At 42.2% G+C, this 20,747-nt stretch overlaps 2 protein-coding genes and 1 long non-coding RNA gene across 3 annotated transcripts; all 3 read right to left on the reverse strand.

The window, feature by feature from the left end:
- Positions 1-1,853: 1,853 nt before the first annotated feature.
- On the reverse strand, positions 1,854-4,074 carry LOC127378428 (uncharacterized). The gene is made up of 2 exons (XR_007888048.1): positions 3,564-4,074; positions 1,854-2,959 (listed from the first exon to the last, which is right to left on the reverse strand). It is a non-coding gene; the product is annotated as an uncharacterized LOC127378428 (long non-coding RNA).
- A 1,445-nt stretch (positions 4,075-5,519) lies between these two features.
- Positions 5,520-8,004, reverse strand: LOC127378417 (thymosin beta-12). Its single transcript, XM_051427243.1, has 3 exons — positions 7,843-8,004; positions 6,567-6,676; positions 5,520-6,447 (listed from the first exon to the last, which is right to left on the reverse strand). Exons 2-3 carry the CDS (start codon positions 6,664-6,666, stop codon positions 6,416-6,418), a joined length of 132 nt encoding a protein of 43 aa, XP_051283203.1. The 5' UTR covers positions 6,667-6,676; positions 7,843-8,004; the 3' UTR covers positions 5,520-6,415.
- Positions 8,005-9,193: 1,189 nt separating this feature from the next.
- On the reverse strand, positions 9,194-19,943 carry LOC127378402 (ribose-phosphate pyrophosphokinase 2). Its single transcript, XM_051427220.1, has 7 exons — positions 19,635-19,943; positions 16,250-16,433; positions 14,073-14,171; positions 12,876-13,000; positions 12,514-12,687; positions 11,292-11,451; positions 9,194-10,426 (listed from the first exon to the last, which is right to left on the reverse strand). The coding sequence occupies exons 1-7, from the start codon at positions 19,754-19,756 to the stop codon at positions 10,334-10,336; spliced, it is 957 nt and encodes a 318-aa protein (XP_051283180.1). The 5' UTR covers positions 19,757-19,943; the 3' UTR covers positions 9,194-10,333.
- Between the last annotated feature and the right edge of the window lie 804 nt (positions 19,944-20,747).

Raw genomic sequence — 20,747 nt, forward strand, 5'->3', positions numbered from 1 at the left:
CTGATTAATCTAAGGACATGACATGACTAAGCTTGTTATTAACAAGGGGGCAATAATTAAGCAGCTCTCTGCAGGGACTGCCAGGGTAATTAACGCTCATGATCAACATTCTTTCAGCGAGCAACTCAGCCTTGGAGAGTTCTCTGGGCACCACACACACCACAGGTTTAAATTTAATAAAGCAGAAATATTTTTACTTCTGCTGAGTTTCTCTTTTTGCCTCAGATACTAAAAGAAGTTGTTGGGTTTTTTTAAATTTTTTTTATCAAGGTTTCTGATAATAGGACCAGGTGTGTGCCACAGAGTTTTTACAACAAGGTGGTCAAACTCAAGTAAGAACTGACACAAAAGCCAGATATTAAATTCTACTTATTACAGTAACAGTGCAAATAAAATGTTCTCGGTCATGCTCTTAAATGTCTTGCTAATGTAGGTCTGAAGAATATTTAAGTCCTTTTTGTCCATCCAATGCAGCATATGCCTCTTTTTATTTTGACAGATGTGAAAAGCAGAAGTTAGAATTTTTAGTGATGCTGCGTCGCAAAGTGGAACTAAAAATGGTTTAGAAAGGGGGGCATGGTTTTTTAATGTGCTGTTTTGCAACTTTTGGCATCTTTGGATGTAACATCCCACATTCATTTGTAAATTAACTGGAAATCATCCAGTTTATGAAAAAGTGCAACATAGAAAAGCTCCACATTTGTAGCTAAGAAGGGGATTTTGCAACAAAAGGTAAAGAGAAACCAAAAGTGTTAGGTGTTTGCAGCAGCAATATCATCCTCTGTGAGGAGGAAGAAGAGTTGCAGAGAGTGGCCCAGATCTGTGCCTGCAGCGAGGGAGGAAGCGCCTCGTCTGCAGCGTGGCAGTCACAGCCTCGCTGCTCGGGGGAAATGTCAAAGCTGTCATACTGTATAAACCCTCAGGAGAGCGGCCACTGAGAGCTTCTCTGTGTTTACATCTCACGGATGCACCAAGGAGAAGCACGCATGCATGAAGTCGAGTCGCACATGCATCTGTCTATAGGATCATGTGCATGCATGCACGGCTGCATGAAGGCTGCAGAAGTGCGAGCCACACTCACTCTTTTGTTCACACTCACTCTCAGTCATCACCTCGGAGTGGATATTTTCTGGACCACCTCATCAAGTCACAATGAGTCGAGCTGACGCACTGTGATGTGCTCTGCTGTCTATGCAGTGGCATCGATTCTGTGCAATGCTTCTGCTAATGCATTTACAAGCAATGGTGAACGTCAACACCATTTAGACTGCATTGATCGGGGCCCCACCTGGGGCCAGACTAATAGAGCATGTCTGGGGTAATCAACCCAAGCTATAGACAAGCAGTTCAGCCTCCTGCAGAAAAAGCCCTGTCTGTAATGTAGGACCACGCCCGTGCTCTGCCCCACTGATTCTTAACAAGTCGCCTGTGCTTTTAGGCATCAGTTTGATGGTGTAATTAGCGGTCATACAACTGTTTAACTGACTTTTACAAATCCACAAGATCTGTTGTAATTATCATTTATGCAACAAGATAGCTAGCACTGCCATTACAGGTGGAGGTTTTGAGCTGTTTCTGTGCTTCCTGTAGCCAACAGTGCATGTCTGCTGTTTCTTACAGCTAAGTGTTGGCTTGTGTGTGTGTGAACTTTGTGTCTTTGTTCAGAAAAGTGCTATAAAAAGTTAGTTCCTGCTTCCCTGCTAACTCCGGACGCAGAACAGCACTTATCTGTAAACACATTGCACAAAGAGGACATGACTGGTGAAACATTTTGAGTTCTGTTTTGATGCATAAAAACATTTTAATGTATGTACTTAATATGAGAGTAACTCCAGGACCAGCATGGATACAGCTCCATTTGAACAAGTTGTTTAATCCAGTACTTTGCTTAAGCATGAGTTTGGAACAAATACAAAAAAGGCAATTTTCCAATAAACTGAACCAGTGAACTTTAAATGATAACATAATAGCACAGTTTCCCGTTTTGTTTCATGTTATCACTTTAATGTTTCATGTCAGGTTGTAAATGTGTAACCCTTTGTCATAATAACACTCTCAGAGGGCTTCACAGGTCACATTAGACAAGAATCAAGGAAATCCCCTTCCAGGGCAAATATAATACAAATATTATTTTAAGTTAATGTAGCACATTGCCGCTGTCCAGTGAAACCGACATATATCCAAATTTGGTGTATTTTCAGATATAACCAAGGATTAAAATGTCTCCATGCCGCCTTTACTGATGTGATAAGATGGATTTTATTGCACTACTACCATCTAAGATAATAAGTCTGTTGGTAATTGATAACATTATGTGATAGCATTGACTTGTGTATGTATGAGTACATGATGGTATGCTATTCTGTTTTAAGAAAATCCCCCTAAAAAGTTATTCCTCTTCCTAGTAAGGTTTTGTCCATACTGCCGTGTGGGACTCCCCGAGCGCTTTGAGAGCTGTATTAAATTACACTCTGAAGTCCTATCCTATGAGCTAACATACACATGGCCCTCGACCCCCAAAACGTAGCTGCTCATACCTCATGTGCTTGTCATTGGGTTAGGGTTACGTCGATAAAAAGCACTAGTGGTGAGCATTTGTATCCGATGGCCTCTAACACAGCAGAAAAGAAGGAACAAGTGTTGCATATTTGCAGGTTGCAGTTTTTTCACATTGGTCTGCTGATACTGACACCACAGACAACATAGAGAGATATGGTTGGACAGGAAGCCATAATAATGAAATAAACATGTTTTTCCTGTTTAGTCTCCTGTCTCCGTCTCTTTGTATCTCTGCCGTCAAACACAGCTAATGGCGAGGTGTTAACGTGCGGTCGATGGCAGTCTCATCCGGCTTCACTAGCACTGCCGAATGTAGCTCCTGGGTGGGTAGTTGCCATGGAAATCCACAGCAGACCCTGTGTTTGTCTCTGCCAGCGAGTGACGAGAGATAATTGACTACCTGCAGATAATATATAACACAAATAACAGGAGAACACTTGATATGTGGCTGTTGGTTTCTCTCCCCTCCTCTAGCCGTGCTAGTAGCACTGGACCTGTGCTAACATGCGGATGTTTAGCACTAAACAGAGTAATTAAAGCTGTTACATTAATGGGTTTGCAGGTATAAACCAAAGCAATGGATACATTTAAATTTTGACCGGATAGTGGCGCTAGAGAGGAGGACATGAATTTATGTACCAAAGTTCATGGCAACTTATTCAAAAGTTGTTTAGACAGTTCACGAAAAATTGTTAATTCGCACCAAACAGCCAAAGTACCAACTGCACGTTAGCTGACACCCCAACCCAGGGTGCGAAATATTTCTATTTTTCAGCCTCTAATTGATCACACGTGAAATCAGGCTGTTGATGTATGATCTAATACACTTTAATAAAGATACATGCATGCTATTCTTGCCATCACCGTTGAGGCATAGTGGTGCAATATCTTCTCTAACTTTAATTCAAAGATCAGAAAAAAACAAATCAGTCCGTCTGCGTGCCGAATCACGTTGAAGTATTTTGACCTGCTGGTGGCATTACAAAAAAAGGCAAGGGGATTACCTGAGTGATCAGGATCATCCTCTTGGCATCATGGATGTCTGTGCCAAATTTAATGGCAATCCATCCAAGAATTATTGAGATATCTCCGACCGACTAACCAACATTTCCACACCTGAAGCCATGGCACTAGCATGGCCATAAACAGTGTTTGAAGCCACATACTAACCACAACCACTCCCCAAAGGTCCATCAGCTACTACTAAGTGCAGAGACACCACAAGCCCACAGTGCAACAGCCTGCTAGTAGAGCTTCAACAATGGCCCATGTGTGTTCGGTAATCATTAGTCATCAGTCCCTCAGTTAATCAGGCCTCTTTCAAATACATTCCTTCAGTGGAGACAGGAGGCTGCAGGAGACAGATGGTCAAATATGTCTAAAAACAGACAACAGAGCAGAATGTGCTGCGCTCATAATCTCCTGAGTATTCGAATCACGCCAACAGCACAGGTTTAATGATGAGTGCTTGCCAGGGAGAAACAGTCTCCATGAGACAAGCATCCAACCGCCCAACACCAGGAAGTGACTCAGCAGCAGCTGTTGCCATGGGTTACCGGGCAGGACACCCGTCGGATCTCAACAGGCTTGGTGCTGACACATCCCCCACCCCCCTCGTCCCCCCTTGGACAGTGACTCCACCCATCTGCTGCTCCACCTCAAATCCTCCGTCACTTTCTCAGGAGGCTCTGATGCAGGCCTGTGTGGAGCCTTGCAGCATGCGGAGGAGAGGCAGAGGGAGAAATGGGAGATGGGAGGTGTTAATCCCATCTGAGGGAGGACCTGCGAGGCTTTGGCCTAGTCTCACCGCACTAGCACACTAACCTCCACATCTACCCCTCCTCCTCGATGCAGATTAATGCCTTATTAAGAGCAACTGACTTAACACCAATCCACTTACACTAACATGTAAGATTTGCAGACCATTACGTGACCTGAGATCAATCTCACCGACGTGGGCAGAAACAGCTGAGAGACTTTGATGCTTTCTCTCTGCAATATGCACTCTGTAAATGTCGTGTTAATCCGCCACAGGAAACACAGAGTTAAATACTGTAACAATGCTGCATCTGACCTGCTTAGAAATGTCGATTTGTGGCCCATTTGAACACACTCAATGAAATAAAAGCATTACATATATGCAATGCATGTCGTTTACAGGAAATGTCAGCGATGTCATGTTAATGACATTAAGGCTTTGTAGGCGGTGGCTAATTTAGGACGAAGGCAGTTTAGGACGAAGGGCTGAGTAAATCTCCCGCTGAGGCTACACCCTGTACTCTGGGTCAGGGCACGCTGTCCCATAAGCCATTGCTCACCAATGCATCAAACCCAGATAATAAATACATGAGCAAATGCTGCTGATATACTTCTGTAACTCTTCTCTTTCTGCTTTTTTACTACTGGCACTTTAAAGAACAGAGTACAGCTAAAAAAATTGACATACACATGCATCCAATATGTATTTACATTGTATTAAATCATCCTTAGCTTTTAGCTTTGTATAGTAATCCCTGAAAGGATCAAAGTTGCTCAGTAGACAGAGTCAACTTCCTGGATTTCAGAACTATTTTGCTCCAAGGCTTGAGTCTTTCTGCAATAATCTCTGACTTTAAAGTGAGCTTTAAGCTGACAGTGGTCATCATAACTTCGTCAAAGACCTTCGTGACAGGTGGTCTGACAAGTTGCTTTCATTTCACACAGGGACACAAACTTTGTCTCCTGTGCTGGTAAATCCCTGTGAGGGTTGCTGCAGAGAAGTTTAAGCCTTTCAATAGTGCACAGCCTCATCCCTTAAGTAACATTAAAGGATTGTTTGGCATGAGTGTAAGATAGTGTGAAAGACGATCAGTCTAAAGGTGGCTAACTGTTCTTCTAAAGTGTGAGGGGCTGTGGTAAAATATGCAGCCATGTTGACTCAATGAGGATTTATGTGGCAGAAAAAGCACGCTGCAGTACAGTTCTTTAGTAACAAATTCTTTTTTATTACAACATTTCACGGTTTTCCATTTCTGGTAATGGTTTGTGGCAGAGTAACATGACTGCTGGAACTCCAAATAATTTTGATCTACAGTTGAAAGCAAACACATGGAATCAATTACCTGTATTTTTTTTTTCCTTTTCCTCATTTGAGACAATTCAAAGACAGATTGCAACACAAAAGCTATCCCGAATCACTCTGACAAAAGGGCGTTACAATTTAACCGTAAATAAGGTCCATTTGAGCATCTCCCAGATCTAGATGGAATCCGTTACACTTTTTTATCCTTGTGTACAAAATAAAAAACATTGTGACAGACAACAGTATCAATTTTTGGGGCATTTACATTTTGGCCAGCGTACAAACAAAGTTGTGCATTTTCCGAAGATTAGGAGACGAAAAACCAATAAAAACAACAAAAAAGCTTGACGCCTCAGCTTTGGCGCAAAAGCAGCCACACAGGAAGTTGGGTGTCGGTGGCGATACGATGATGAGCTTCCTGGGACGCAGGCCACGCCCTCGTCCCTTGGGCCCTGTCTGCTGCACGTCGGCGTTGGTGGTAACAGTGGTGAAGAAGAGACATGCACCTTCTGCAGTCCCCCTCCCCTCCCTCCGCATCAGACAAATCCTCCTCATCTGCCCCGACAGAAAAGACGAGCGTGAAGGTGATTATGGTGGTATTCGTTGAGGGGGACGGGGCCGACCGCCCTGACGAAGGCATCATCCGTCCGCAGGCTGTGCAGCTTGGTTATTGTTGTCGTTTCATAATTTCGGTTACAAGGTTATACAGCTAAAAGAAGTGACTGAAAACAAGGCAATGCGGGAGGAGGGGGGGTGGGGGTGGGGGTGTACAGTGCATGACGGGAGGGAGGGGCTTCACGACGTGTCCGCCTTCTCCTGTTCGATGGCTGTGGAGGGAAAAGAGAGGAAGATATGAGAACCCCACAGTAAAAAAAATAAACTGGATAAAGAGCCACACTGTGCCTGGGCTCCATTTTCTGCAGCAGTGTCCGAAGTGCAGCCTTACTTTCTTTTGTAGGCAGGGGATTCTTCTCCTGCGTCTCTGTCTTCTTCAGCTTGGACTTGTCGAAGCTGGTCACCTCTGAAATGTCGGGCTTGTCGCTCATTGTTGCAGATCTGTTGAGATCAGAGAGGAAGCACAGTTTAACAGAGAGCCAGCTGCTGATAAATCCACCAAACTACAGGTGTCTGTCACCTATAAGCTGCAAGAATGATTACAGAAAAATATATCTAATGTATATTTATCAGACTGTCACAATGTTAATGTGCTTTTGAAGGTATGAAGCACTCAAGCATGTGGTCTAATCTGACTTCTTATCAGTGGAAGGGCGTTGCCTAAATCTCAGTGGCCGAAAAAAAATCTGTTAACTACATGCGCAACCGCAGACTACTTTTCCCTCTAATGTGCGCGGCTGCGTCCGCCTTCTTTTGTTCGCCTGCGGCTCTGCCCAGAGTGATTTGACTGCCATCCATCCCGTTATCCAACACACAGCCCGGGATGTTGCACACAGGGGACACAGGCTGCTCCAGACAATGAAGCCAGTCCAACCCGACATTTACATAACAATAGGAGTTCCCATGCTGGGCAGACCGAGAGAAAAAACTATGAAAAAAAGGAGAAAGACGGCATGCCTGTGTGTGAATAGTCTTTAAAAAATAACATTTTAAGAATAAAAACGGTCGTACACTGGAGGTAAAATGTTGATTTATGAGCGGTCACGTAGGGGCTTTCCACATGGAGGCTGTGCAACATCCGCAAATTCACTTGTCACGTACTTCTCCCCTTGGGGTGCAATCTTAAGGAACCACCGCCCAGATTGGCATTTTTGCACATTCATCTTGGTGTTAAAATCCAAGTTCAACTCCAAAATTTCGAAATATGCTCAAAAAAACAGCAGGCAGCCGAGTTCAGAGCCCGATAAAGCGCCGTGAACGCGTCAAAGCATCTTTTTAATAACAGAACCAGACGCATGCAGCTCGCCCACAAACTGCAACAAAGGAAACAGGCTGATATGCATGAATGTGTGCCCTTCAGACAAAGACATACCACACATGTCTGCCCTGCTGTCACATTACACCCTGTTATGACCTATTAAAACATAAAAATAAGCTGCATTCACTTAAAACCGATATTATCTCCCGTTTTTATCCCTGGTTATCTGTTTGGCACATATTTCCCCAGCGCCTGTATCTCATTCCTCGCATTAATATTAGTTTAACTCTGTTGTAGTTGCAGATAATGAAGCTCAAACTATATAAATTATTTGTTGAATGGGGCTTACCAAAGTGTCGGCTGACGGCTGGAAGGTCTCTGGTCAGTGCGTTGCAGCAGTAGTGGCGCGTCTTTGCGCAAGCATTAGATATAGTCAGAAATATGCTAATGACATCTGACATCACCAGTTCCCATCATCCGTATCCCCCTGCTGGAGAGACACAAACCCTCCATGCTCATACTGAAAGCAAACACTGAAACCCCTGAAATGAGCCTCATATTATCATCTCCCAGAGGAATGAAATGTAAATAAATCCATTTCATGTGTTTTTGCGCTGTACAGTAGCAATGTGCTGCTGAATGCGTCACTCCGAGCTTCCATGGAATCAGTTTTTATGCCAGCACGGTGCCCGTACACCTCTGGTTACCATCACTACAGCTGTTTAAGTTAAAAGAAAGCATTAGTTCGGCCGCATTTGATCTGAAAAATGGGACTTAAATGGCTCTTTATTTGTCCTCATGACTTTTATGTGTCTGCAGCGGCTCCGGGTGCACATGCGTGTAGAAATGGCTCCCCCTGGTGGCCGTCCGCTCCTTCAGATGAAGGCAACTCAGTGTTTGTGATGTCATGTGTTAACACTTTCATATTAAAGATTTTTCCTAAATGTTTCATCATTTTAAACCTTTATGACCAAAAAGTTCTGAGTTCAACTATACATTTCCAAGTGTCTGCAAAATAAAGAATTCCTACCAGCTTTGTTGTGAAGCCGACCATAACCTTTGACAATATTGAGCTGCTGATTGAACTACAGGCAATTCATTAATATAAAAAATATACCACAAGTAAAAGTCCCGCCATAAAATTCCCTATACATGTGAGAAGAAGTTAGAGGGGAAAACGCTCATAGACACGTTACAATATGATAGGGGCTCGTAACAAGGCATTTCATCCTGTTTAACATTTTTATCTAAAAAAAGCTAACCAGCAACTCCAGCTGTTAGTCAAGTACAGTGCAAGTACCTGAAATGTTGATTGAGTACTTGAATAAAGATAATAAGTACATTTTCAGTTTTTATCTCATCCTCAACTTCAGTTTCATTAGTGTGCCAACATGAGTGAAACGCCATCATATCAATCTAATGTTCACAATTTTGCACAAAAATGTTAACTTATTAGTCATCAACAGTAAAAACTGTTGTATAATGTCTTATATAGTTCTGATGACATCACAGTGATTTCATCAGGGTCATATCACCTCAGGCTTGGAGGATGAGGGTTTGAAAGAAGTTGGCGTTCACCAGGGAGGGAGAGAGATGTTCTTGAGTTGCATTATGAGAAATGTAGGAAAAGATTAATCTCTCAGAAGAATCAACAACCAACTAATTACTGGTTAAAAAGGACAGACACAAGAGCAGGACCATTGTAAGCCATTGTCAAAGCTTTATTGTCAAAGAAACAACTGGAAGTGTTACATATAAAAAAAAAAAAATCACCTACAGGTAACCAGTGAAACCTGCCTCATTGGAACTAAAGTGACCCATTACAGCTGCAATGACAATTAGACAATTTTTTTAGAGCAAATCACGGTTGAAGTATTAACACTATAATCAAGCTTTGGGCTCAATTTGTTTTCATGACCTTTTGGAACATGGGCACAGCACCCACAACACCTCGTATTAGACACTTTTAATTAACAACAGACCTGCCGGAGAGTTTGGAAAGTTGTCTCTGGACTTCATAGCACTGACAGAGAAGGTTAACAGCAGCTTATTGTGGGAGAAATTACACTGCAGAGGTAAGATGCATCGCACATTCATGAGGTTCACTACAAAAACCCTGAAGAGAGTGAGTAAATTAAGTGTGTTCTCTAATTTTACACTTGTCTGTGTCTGTGGTCACATCCACACATGTCCACTAGTGGTGAAGCTTTTTAAACTACCGTCTGTGGCCTGATGATGGCGCTAAGCATAAACTATTACAATCAATATAGCATTAGCTAGTTAAGGGTTAGGCTCTAATATTTTAATACATTTTGCAGCTGTTAAAGCAAAAACTTGAGGGGGAAAAAGGGGCACATTTATCACTTTTTTCTAACTATTTTTTATTACCTTGTGAAGCAGAAAGGGGCCAAAATATTTCAAATCACATGACATAGTGGAATGCTTCATTTAAAGTGAGTTCAATAGGAGGTACAAATAATACAAAATGTTACATAATGGACCCTTTGGTTAAAGTGAAGGCCAGGCCTCGGTTGTGTTCAAGGTCGGCAGGACTGAAACTGAAACAAGAGGAGAAAAAAAAGAAAAGACAACAGATACTCATAAATACAAACTTGGTCTTCAGAGAAGGAAGTGATATTTCTCTCGGTCTCCTGGGTGAAAATGTCAAAAGACAATGTGTGGGCATGACCTTTAAACAGTCACATGGGGTTGGCCCAAAACCATCGGGCCCTTTTTTCGAGGCCTTTCTGGAGGATATGTGGCAAAGAAGTGCCAGCAGAGTGGCCTGACAGGGGAGCAGAGAGAGAGAGAGCATGCTGGGGGTCGCCCTCTCTCGGTCTTTACAAGGGTACATGGCTGAAGAGGTAGGACACTGACTCGCCGTTGTGGGTTCTCCTGATCGCCTCCGCCAGGATCATTGAGATGTCGATGACCTGAAGGAAACAGAAAGGAAAGTCCAATGTGAGAAAAAAAAAAAACAACAACTTTGTGTCTATTTCCCCATTAAGTGAAGGGTATTTTGGGGGATTGAGGGTGAAATATGATCGTACTGATGATAAAGGCAACAGCTGTTATTTAACAATGTTAGTTTAACAATACTTAGGAAGCACCAGTTTGACCCCATTTACACATGGTATTAAAATGTATCTGGATATGTTATCAAGGTCCTACAAAAGTTACAAGTAGCAGAAGCTAGAGAGTCTGCCCTCACAAAAATGAAATGAAATCTTCCGTTTATGGAATTGCTTCCTGTGATTCAATCAGTGCTTATTAATATTAGTTCCCATGGATCGGATGTGATTATCAAGACAATATACCCAGATACAGGTGTGAATATAACGTATGAATAAGGAACAAATAAAGCACAGAATGTGTAAGAAACAACAATGAAACAACCCTGTAGAGTTGTATATGAAGTGGGAGATGGACTACAAAGTACAAACTCATTCACAGAGCTACATCAAATGTTTGTGATTGATGAGGTTTTTCCCCGACAGTAAAATTCTAGGTGCTAACTCAAGTTAGCTCACTTAGGATGAGCCAAGAACAGTTTGCATAGAATGATCCTGCATCAAGTGTCAGTGGGTTGGATTTTAATAGGCAGAGCTTCATAACATGGGCTGAGAGAGCAAAAATCTAATTGAGAACACTGTTGTTATATGCAACACAATGTTTACTCAAGTGTTGGGGCAATACTGCATATACTTATAGTGTGTGTGTGTGTGTGTGTGTGTGTGTGTGTGTGTGTGTGTGTGTGTGTGTGTGTGTGTGTGTGTGTGTGTGTGTGTGTGTGTGTACCTGTATTTTCGGGCACGCTTTCATCTTTTCTTCCTGTGGGATGGTGTTGGTCACCACCACGGCCTCGAACGGGGCGCTGTTGATGCGAGAAATAGCCGGACCGGAGAAAATTCCGTGTGTGAGGATGGCGTAGACCTTTACCGCGCCGGCATCGATCAGCCTGAAAGGAGAAGATAAAAACTGTAAATGGAAAATGTATTTTACTCGTTTTATTATTCATGTCATTCTAAACCAGTGCCAGTTTTTCACTTCACCTTCTGTGGAGTTTTCATGACGTGGAGATTGCTCTGTTGTACACGCACTTGTGTTGCAATCTCTCAATTGATAAAAGCAGCTTATCAGTTTAATATCAATAAGCTGCAGTCACCACACATCCTTATGCAGAAGTCTGTACACGCCCTCCAACACTTAACAGGCTGTGATCTCTAGTTAAAGTGTCGCCCTTAGTTTGTCCATCACACCAACAACATAATGACAAACAGTAGAATAAATAAAGGATCTTATGGTGCTATCCATTTGTCTCGTAAATCCCCCGCCTGAGTTACTCTGGCGCGAGAACGTGACGTAATTGCCTGGCTTGTACCACTTATAGCGTTCCAGTTGTCTTTGGGCATTACGAGTCGGAAAGAAGTGCAGCAGCTGTGTTGTTATTGTTTGTGGCTCTTCTAAACAAGCTCAATGTGAAATAATAATGGTTTTCTACAGAAACACTAACATTTCAAATAATTCCGTTATTGCAAGTCTTACATTTCAATAATATTTTGCCATTTTCGCCTATTTCAATTTCAACAAGTGCTGTGGCGTTTGTCTCGAGCCACCAGGGGCCACCAGGGGCCACCAGGGGCCTCCAGGGGCCTCCAGGGGCAGTGGCAGGCTAGTGTTATTGTTAGCTACATTAGCCTATTTAGCAAACCAGCTCGAAAACAAAACTTTACATTGTATTGCACGAACAGCAACACCGTGCAATGCATAAATTGGTGACCGGACTAAAGCAGCAATGTAAACAAGTGTGTAAGAGCATTTAAAATCGACATTAAAACGACCAGCGTAGTACAAATACAAAGAAAATACATCTCAATATGGGCGGTGTCCTCGTTTAGCTCAGTGTACTGTGAGGTACCAAAAGGGGGCGTGTCTCGGTGAAATGTCACGAGATTTACACTTTCCAACTCGGGCTGGGGGTTTTAAGAGACAAATGGACAGCACCATTAATGACACCCACTTGTCGGCAGCGTGACAGATGGTGCCACAGGTGTCGGCCATGTCGTCCACCAGGATGGCCACGCGGTCCTTGACGTCACCCACCAGCACCATGCGGTCCACTTCGTTGGCCTTCTTCCTCTCTTTGTGGATGAGGGCAAAGTCCACGTTCAGACGGTCTGCGATGGACGTCACGCTGGACCGAGGACAAACAGAAGGACCCATTAAACACTGACACCTTTAACTGCTGACTTTTATTGCGATCCACTTGATTTAACCTCGTCGAGGCAACCAGCTGGAGCTTGCCTTCTAAATGGTGAAAGCTGCAAACAAAGTACCGTCTAAAGAAACTTGTGCACATCAACAAGGTCTCTGCTATCTTACCGTTTTGCTCCGCCGGCATCTGGAGACACAATGATACAATTTTTCCACTCTGGAATATTTTCTCGGATCCACTGCAGAACAGCAGGCTCTGCGTAAAGGTTGTCTACAGCGATGTCGAAAAATCCCTTTAACAAACAAATACAACAGCACACAGTTACTTTCCTCCTTCCATGGACAACACCACTAACTAATGCACTAAATTTTAGATTCAAACAAACGTCAGCGCAGGAAATAAAACAGCATGAAGCACAAATGTAACTCAATCTAGACCTGTGACTAGCTTACTTCAAAATAAAGTCAACTTGTTTTGCCAGTTAAATGCTTTTAATGTGAAGCTGCAGCCGTAGGAAATGCTCGTTTTTTTGTAAGCAGTAATTTAATACTTCATTTTCTCCAGGGATAAAAGCATCCAGGCTGCAGCTGCAAGGTGTGTGAGACACCCTGTGGGCTGGTTCTTAGTTTACGAAGCACTTAATTTGATATGGAGCAGAGTTTTCTATGAGCCTTCTGCTCATTCTCAACGTCAATATCGTAGATGATCACGTTCATTTAATTATGGGATGCCAAATTAATATTCGATCAACTGTGCAGCCCTACATTGGCCCCTCCTAACTGCCGACATAAATAGAGAAATCAACCTTTATCATTATGAAGTCGCAAGTAAGCTAAGTCATTATAAAAATACAAATTCTACTACAACAACGACGACAACTAATATGCTTGTTGTTAACGCTCTTCTTAACACTCATTCATCTCTCATATTCCACTGGTTCTCAACCCGGGATCAGGGGACCCGCAGGGTTTTTCTTTATTCTGTCCATTCTTCACTGTTTATCTACACAATAGACAGTTATGGAATGAGTAAAAAGTATCAGATCAGGATCCCTGAGACTACATCTTATCACATACAAGCCTGATGTGTATCAATTTGGGGTCCCTTGACACCAAAAAGGTTGAGAACCTGAAGCCTCACTAAGCTAAGCTAAGCTAGCAGTCCGGGTTTGGAAACATTGTCTGAATTGGTGAAGGGGGCATGTTTGAGCTAAAACCGGTGTCAAGTTGCTCTTTAAAGTAAAAATACTCATAATACAAAATAATTTATATAAACTGACATGTAGTCAATTTATCTACAGACTTAATTGTGACATAAAAGAGGGCTAAAATTCAAATCAAATGAACACTTTGCTGTGTACTGACCTGGATCTGTGAGGCGTGGAGGTCCATGGTGATGATGTGGTCGGCGCCGGCCACAGACAACATGTTTGCCACCAGCTTGGCTGATATGGGTGCTCGACTCTGGGACAAGCATCAAGACACAGTCGCTTGAGGTAAGTAAGTAAGAAAGAAATATTGAAACTTTAAAAAAACCAACAAAAAAAAAAACCCACACTGGAAGGATTTCTTTTTTCTATTTCATGCAAATACAGTCCTAGAACCCTTTATGGTGAACTTATAGTGTATTTCAAAATTGATTTCAACTCCCAGTGACTTCCTGCATTTGACATTGAGCCTTATTTTGCTGAGAGGACATTTTATCAGGACTTGTAGCTGCCAAACTTCACCCGTGACCTTCCCATTATGGTTGGTCACCATAACCAGCCAACATTGTGTAGATGTACAGCGTCAGGCAGCGGGCTGCAGGGCTTGTTGACACAACACTCGACTACCTGGAGACGATGGCTGAGCTGTGCGAGGGCTCAGGGGATATGCAGTTTGGAGATCCAGGTTTGATGCTTAATGCAACAGGATAAAGTGAAGAGTCTACAGTGTCAGTGATGACTTAAAAGTCTCAGGATTAGATCAGTTAAGTAAAAAGTCATTAATAAAATTTTTTTGTTTTCTGTCTTGGAAAGAAAATGTGAAAATCTGTTCCATGTACTCCAACAAATACGTTTTAATAATCAAAATGTATACAAGTCATTTTTGCTAATTTTCCAGTTTATAATGGCACATTTTTTAATTTAAAGAACATTATTAAACCATTACAACAGGAGGATTTTACCATCAAGCTTCCTCTTGAGAAAACATCAAAAAAACTTTCAGTGTTGTGAAATGTGAGCTGGACTTACACACACACCCATACCCCCACACCCACACAGTCCTGCAGGAAGCCATCAAGTGGCATGTTTATACAGAATGAAATCTTTATCTATAAAAAACTTCCCTGCATCCCTCAAGTCGACATGTAGATGAGGATGTGTTTGCAGAAGCTCTGACCCTTGCATGTTACATTAATGCGAGCTCATACTGAATAACTGGCGCTTTTGTGCAGGCAGAGGGAAAGAAAAGAGGAGTAACGTGAGAATAATTTACTGTAACACTCTTCAGTGGAAAAACCTCAGCTCTGTTGTTGCTTCATATGGACCCAATTTGCTGTTGTAGCTACATTAACACCTGAGGCAATACAAGATAATGATTTACAAGATAAGCAGGTTGTGTGAACCCGTTTCTCGGCCTGCTGGAATGTCTGATGGGTCAATTTCAGATTTTCCGAGAGCGGCAAACTGAAGCGCTGCAGGAATATTTCACTGAGAGTGTTCTCATGCATACGTCACTGCAAAGTTTGCTCAACCTGCTGTAGGGGAAATACCCCCAGGATTTATATATATACACATAATAAGTGAGTTGCAACACCGTAATGTCTTCCTATAAAGAAGACCTCTTACTTCTCTTATAAAGACATATTTAATATCATTACAACTGAGGTTTACTACATTTTCATTCATCATCTGTTTATAAAGCAGTCTCCACTTACACTGTGTCCACAGGAGGAGTTACAGTTGTATCTGTTGACAATTATTTTATAGTTTACAATTTATACTGAATAGGGGAGGTTAAAATACCACCAAAATATCAATTTATATAATAGATCACAGCACTGTATGCATACTATGGCTGTTACTATTTGGCAGTACTAACCTAAGACTCTGTAATTAGTGTAAAATATCCATCAGGGCTTCTTAAAGGCCAAGGTTATGTTTTTAAACGCTTGTTTTGTCAGTTTAAGCCAAATGATATTCAGTTTAATATAAGAAACAGAGAAAAGAAAGACGTCTCTGTATTAGAGCAGTCCAAAAAAATTATTGAATTGCATTGTATGCATGAAAAATTACATTATAGAATAATCAATGATCAAAGTAGGGGGCAATTATTTTTCCATCAATTGACTAATTGTTGCAGCTATAGTTTCCATAGCAATATGTCTGCATTAAAAGTACAATACTTATGAGACAACCCGCTGCTGTCACCATCTTCAGATTTTATTTACCACCATAAATCACGGTTCACAGTTGAACAGGACTGGATAGTTAAACCAGGCCTGTAAACGGATTTATGGGTGCTGATGTGTGTGTGTGTGTGTGTGTTCTCTCTACCTTGTCCTTCTTATCCTGCCGGGCGTAGGGGAAGCAGGGGATGACGGCGGTGACGCGGGACGAGGAGGCGATCTTGCAGGCGTTGATCATGATGAGCAGCTCCATTAGGTTGTCGTTAATTTCGCCACAGCCGCTCTGCACAATGTACACATCCTCGCCGCGCACGCTTTCGCCGATTTCCACACTGTTTGGACGACAAAGTAGGGAAAGGTGTGAGCTTCAGGGTCAGAGGTCAAGAGCAAAGATTTCAGACAACTGTGTTAACATTTTGCAACAATCTTCTCAGATTAATACAGTTTATTATCAAGCTCAGTGTTGCCTTCAGGAGCACTGACTCAGCCTTGATTCAGCCAAAACCTGTACAAAGTTACGTATGACACAGCTGCCTTGGAAGTCAAGAAACATGTTTGGGCCGAGTCCCTTCAGTCATTCTCTCCCCCACACACACACAGAAGCTGAAACAGATCACGTGTGTGTGTGTGAAACATTCCTCTGTGGGACATGACCAGGTCTCCCCACCCAGGCCTCCGTCATGTGACCACTGGACATGTACAGTTGCACAGGGTGAGAGTCAGGGCCCGTCTGTGCAGTCACAAGGCCTGGAGTTTTTCTAAGAGAGGCCACAGTCTGACTGTAAAGGTAGAAAATGGCTGTGGATAGAGGCTGCCACTCACATTGTTTGAGCTAGTTTATTAGCATCCCTCTTTTTCAGGCTTGAAATGTAAGATTTGGCTACCAAAGGCAACAATTTGAGATCTTTTTTTTTTTCAGTTAGTCAAACAATTAATTAACTAATTGTTTCAGCTCCAGCAGAAACAGCTATAGGTGCTGGTTCTTGTTTTTGATACTACTTTAGGAGTAGATTACTAATCTGATCAGTAACTAAGGCTCATTTTCTCTGTGGTCTGTTTTTGGTCAGTCCCCTCCAGACTTGACACCGAGCTCTAGGACTGTGCAGCTGGAAACTGAAGTTCCTGTGAGGTTGATGCCACGTGATGAGGAAGGCCCATAAACACAAGCCCGCCTGTACGACAACTCAACTGCAAGGCGCTACAGACGGTGGACAGCCCGGAGCATCAGTGGTTGTGAGTTTGCCTCCATCCAGGATATTTACGGACAGTGTGTCAGTAAAGCTCACAGGATCATTAGGACTTCTTCACATTCAGAAATCTCTATTGTGAAATTGTATTTTCAAATTACAGGTGTGTTTCCGCTTCTTTCTCTTTCAGCTCATCCTCTACTACAGTAGGTTTCTGCAACGTATTAAAATATAAATATTACTGCTGTATAGTGTATGTACCTAATAGACAGAACATCCTGCACATATAACCACTGTAGGCTTATTTTCTTCCTGAATGTACTTTAATCTTCAACTGTCCTCTTTTGCCGCAGCCCTGCCATCTTTGAATAAAATTGTGGATATGTATTATAAATCAGGATCACTGCTCTACACTAGAGCGATTGTGCTCAAAACCCCAAACAAGGTCAATAAAATATTTATTAGTATATTTCCTCCAGTGCAAACAAACAAAAAGTATTCCCACAATTTAATTTCCAGGAATCCACTCCCTCTGTCCTTGACCTCAGCAAGTCACCAAGCAAAACCAGTGTTGAAGCTGTGAGAAGAGCTGTTATTATTGTGTCCCGTTCTCACCTCCCCGTTAGCCTGCAAGGACGAGAAAATAATCTTTGTTTTGCACTTTGTGGCGCCCAAACAGCTGTATTCCCTGGAGAGAAACCTCGGCACGGATAATCAACAGTTTCACCCTGGATTTTAGAGCTGTGGGTGGAAACGTCACCAGCCGGGAGGGTCTTACAGGGGATAAAGGGGTCAAGATACCTTTACAAGCTCCGACTGCATTTAATGGAGGATGCTGTGGTGCTGGAGCTCACTCTTTAGTCCTCATGCAAAGAAAGATTACGGAAGAACATCTCATTTGGTGAATGCTGGATGCTTTTATCCAGAGTGCATTACAATAAAGTGAGCGTATCAGTGAGTGACCCCAGCAGGAATAAAATCCAACTCAGACAATGTTAATGCCGTGCTCACTGAGCCACAGGATCAGAAAACACATTAATGCAGCCCATGGTTTCCTATAACGAGAAATAACAGAATAAAATGCACTCAGATGAGATGGATTTGCTCACTGATCACACCCTAAACCACACATACATGCAGATATATGCTGAATGTACAGCTGCAGTGGACACACTGAGCTGTGATGAGTTCAGGTGGACAAAGTCAAGCAACCAGGCCAACATGAAGCCAGAAGGTCATCCTGCACAAGGGTTCAAACAAGCTACATGAGCTGATTGAACTCTGTCCAAGGCCCAGGCAGCAAAACAGGCAGTAAAAGTACTAAAAGTCCTCTGTGATGCTAATATTAAACCAGACAGGCTGCTAGCGTGCAGTCATTGATTCAACTAATGGTCGGCTCAGCCTAGGAAATGAGCACAAATTAAGTGCATGTGATTTAAGCAGTGGAGAGTTAACTAGCGTCCAAACAGGCAGTAATGAGAGCTACCTGCACATAACTTTATTCTCATTGAACCGCTGCTGCGAGTTATCCTCTCAGCTCAGAGACAATGTTTGACATTGAATGCATCCATCTGCGTGTTTGCTGTGGTCGAGGTTATTTGTTTTAGTGCTTCTAGCTCTGCTGTCAGATGCCTTGTGAGCCAGCTTAAGGTACATTTAAGTTACATGACAGTAAGTTAGCCAGCATCTATTATCGGACACACTCTCCCCCCCCAGTTTACTGTACTGCAGCTAACTCATCGGGGTTAACACTTTAACGGGCTAATACAAACACACAGCTAGCTCTTCACATATATTGGTTTGTTCCACATAGTTAGGAGTACCAGACTGGACTGTGGGGAAACACTTTGCAACACATGGACAAAACTCTGGCCCGACACTTACGTCGGGAACCAGACGTAAAGTTAGCGTAGCTAGCTTGATACGCAGCGGACTCAATGCAACGTTACGTAATTCACAACCTCTCTGTTTCTGCCGGTCTGGCTCTTTTTCTTTTTTCCCCCACCACCAGCTACACAAACCAGCCAGGCACACTTATTAAAAAAAACAAAAACCTCAACGACATGAAGAAAAAAAAAGAGAGCAGCAAACTGTCCGATAACGGGCGCACTGGAGTTAGCTTGCTAGCCGGGTGTGTTTACATGCGGCTAGCTGGTCACGTGTGGAAGTTACAGCGCTGCCCGCTGAATAGTAAACTATTGTTAGCTTCGAGCTAACCGACCCACATGTGATACCGAGGCTGAGCAACTATATCCGCCCTGCCAGCTCAAATACACGCATACTGCTTCAAACTGTCACCAGCAAAGACAACAACAAGCGTCGTTTGTGAATCAAAGATCTGCTCACCATGTCTCCTGGTTGCTGAATTTCTTCGTGATCACTTTCCCCAGCTCCAGCCCCAGCCGATCAGCCACTTTCTGGGACAGGTCGTGGTGGGAGCTCCCGCTAAAAAGCACGATGTTAGGCATGTCCGAAGAGCCGCTGCGGCTTGCTCGAGAAAAGGGAAGAAGGAAGAGTAAAAAAAGAAAAGAGAAAGTACGACAGGTCTCCCCACTTAAGGGTTATGAAGATGGGAAAATTAGGTTGCTAATGTTGCAGCTTTGGCATTGCACTGGTGCGGCGGTGGGGACAGTGTGCAGAGAGGAAATATCAGGACAGTGTTTGCATGGTAAAGGGAAGTGCCCTCCCCTCATTGGACAGTGTAGGAGTCCACTGACACACCTATTACGCTGCTGTATTGTTTACTAAACACACTGAGGCCTATTTATAAGATTAACAAACACTATTTATTATTTTAAATCTGTTTAACCACTTTTAAAAATGGGCTTTTTAGTGTTAAGTGTTTTATATTTTTACTAGATGTTTTATTCTATTATGTTCATGTTTTATCTGGTTTAAAAAAAAACCCATTTGTATTGTTGTATGTGCTATATATATTATATATATTTATTGTTATATATATATCATTTTTCAAATATAAAAATATCCCACATTGCTTGTTAAAACCCTCCAAACGAATTATTTATTTCATATTCTCATTAATTATTCATTAAACAATTATTATTCATGACAAGAGACACATGCATATATTACCTTCGTACCCTTTTTATTCATTCATTCAACTATTTTATGATTTATTGTCATTCTTATTCTTCCTCCCCCCTTGTAATCATTTTTTAATGCACTAATTATTATTTTATTGTAAAGGAATATCTTATTGCTACAAATAAACCAGCAGTGTCAATGTGGTCAATAAAATTTTTTAAATAAAAAAAAGCCAACAAATTCATTGTAAAAGACAGTTTGGGCTGGTTTTATTTGTCTTCTATGATAATAGACTAAATATCTTTGGGTTTTTGGCACTTGGTCCAACAAAACAAGCTGAATATTTTAATATTTTGGACTTTTGGAAATAATAATGGGAATTTTTCACAATTTCTTGACATTTTAGTGAGCAGA

This window comes from Dicentrarchus labrax, unplaced genomic scaffold (genome assembly GCF_905237075.1).
Source record: "Dicentrarchus labrax unplaced genomic scaffold, dlabrax2021, whole genome shotgun sequence".
Lineage (NCBI taxonomy): Eukaryota > Metazoa > Chordata > Actinopteri > Moronidae > Dicentrarchus > Dicentrarchus labrax.

Excerpts from the sequence above, each read along its gene's own strand:
- LOC127378417 (XM_051427243.1), bottom strand. The coding sequence starts at position 6,666 with ATGAGCGACAAGCCCGACATTTCAGAGGTGACCAGCTTCGACAAGTCC. Across the intron at positions 6,448-6,566 it reads TCCCCTGCCTACAAAAGAAA|CCATCGAACAGGAGAAGGCG; the intron begins GTAAGGCTGCAC and ends TTCCCTCCACAG.
- LOC127378402 (XM_051427220.1), bottom strand. The coding sequence starts at position 19,756 with ATGCCTAACATCGTGCTTTTTAGCGGGAGCTCCCACCACGACCTGTCC. Across the intron at positions 16,434-19,634 it reads TTCAGCAACCAGGAGACATG|TGTGGAAATCGGCGAAAGCG; the intron begins GTGAGCAGATCT and ends TCGTCCAAACAG. Across the intron at positions 14,172-16,249 it reads GGCAGGATAAGAAGGACAAG|AGTCGAGCACCCATATCAGC; the intron begins GTAGAGAGAACA and ends TGCTTGTCCCAG.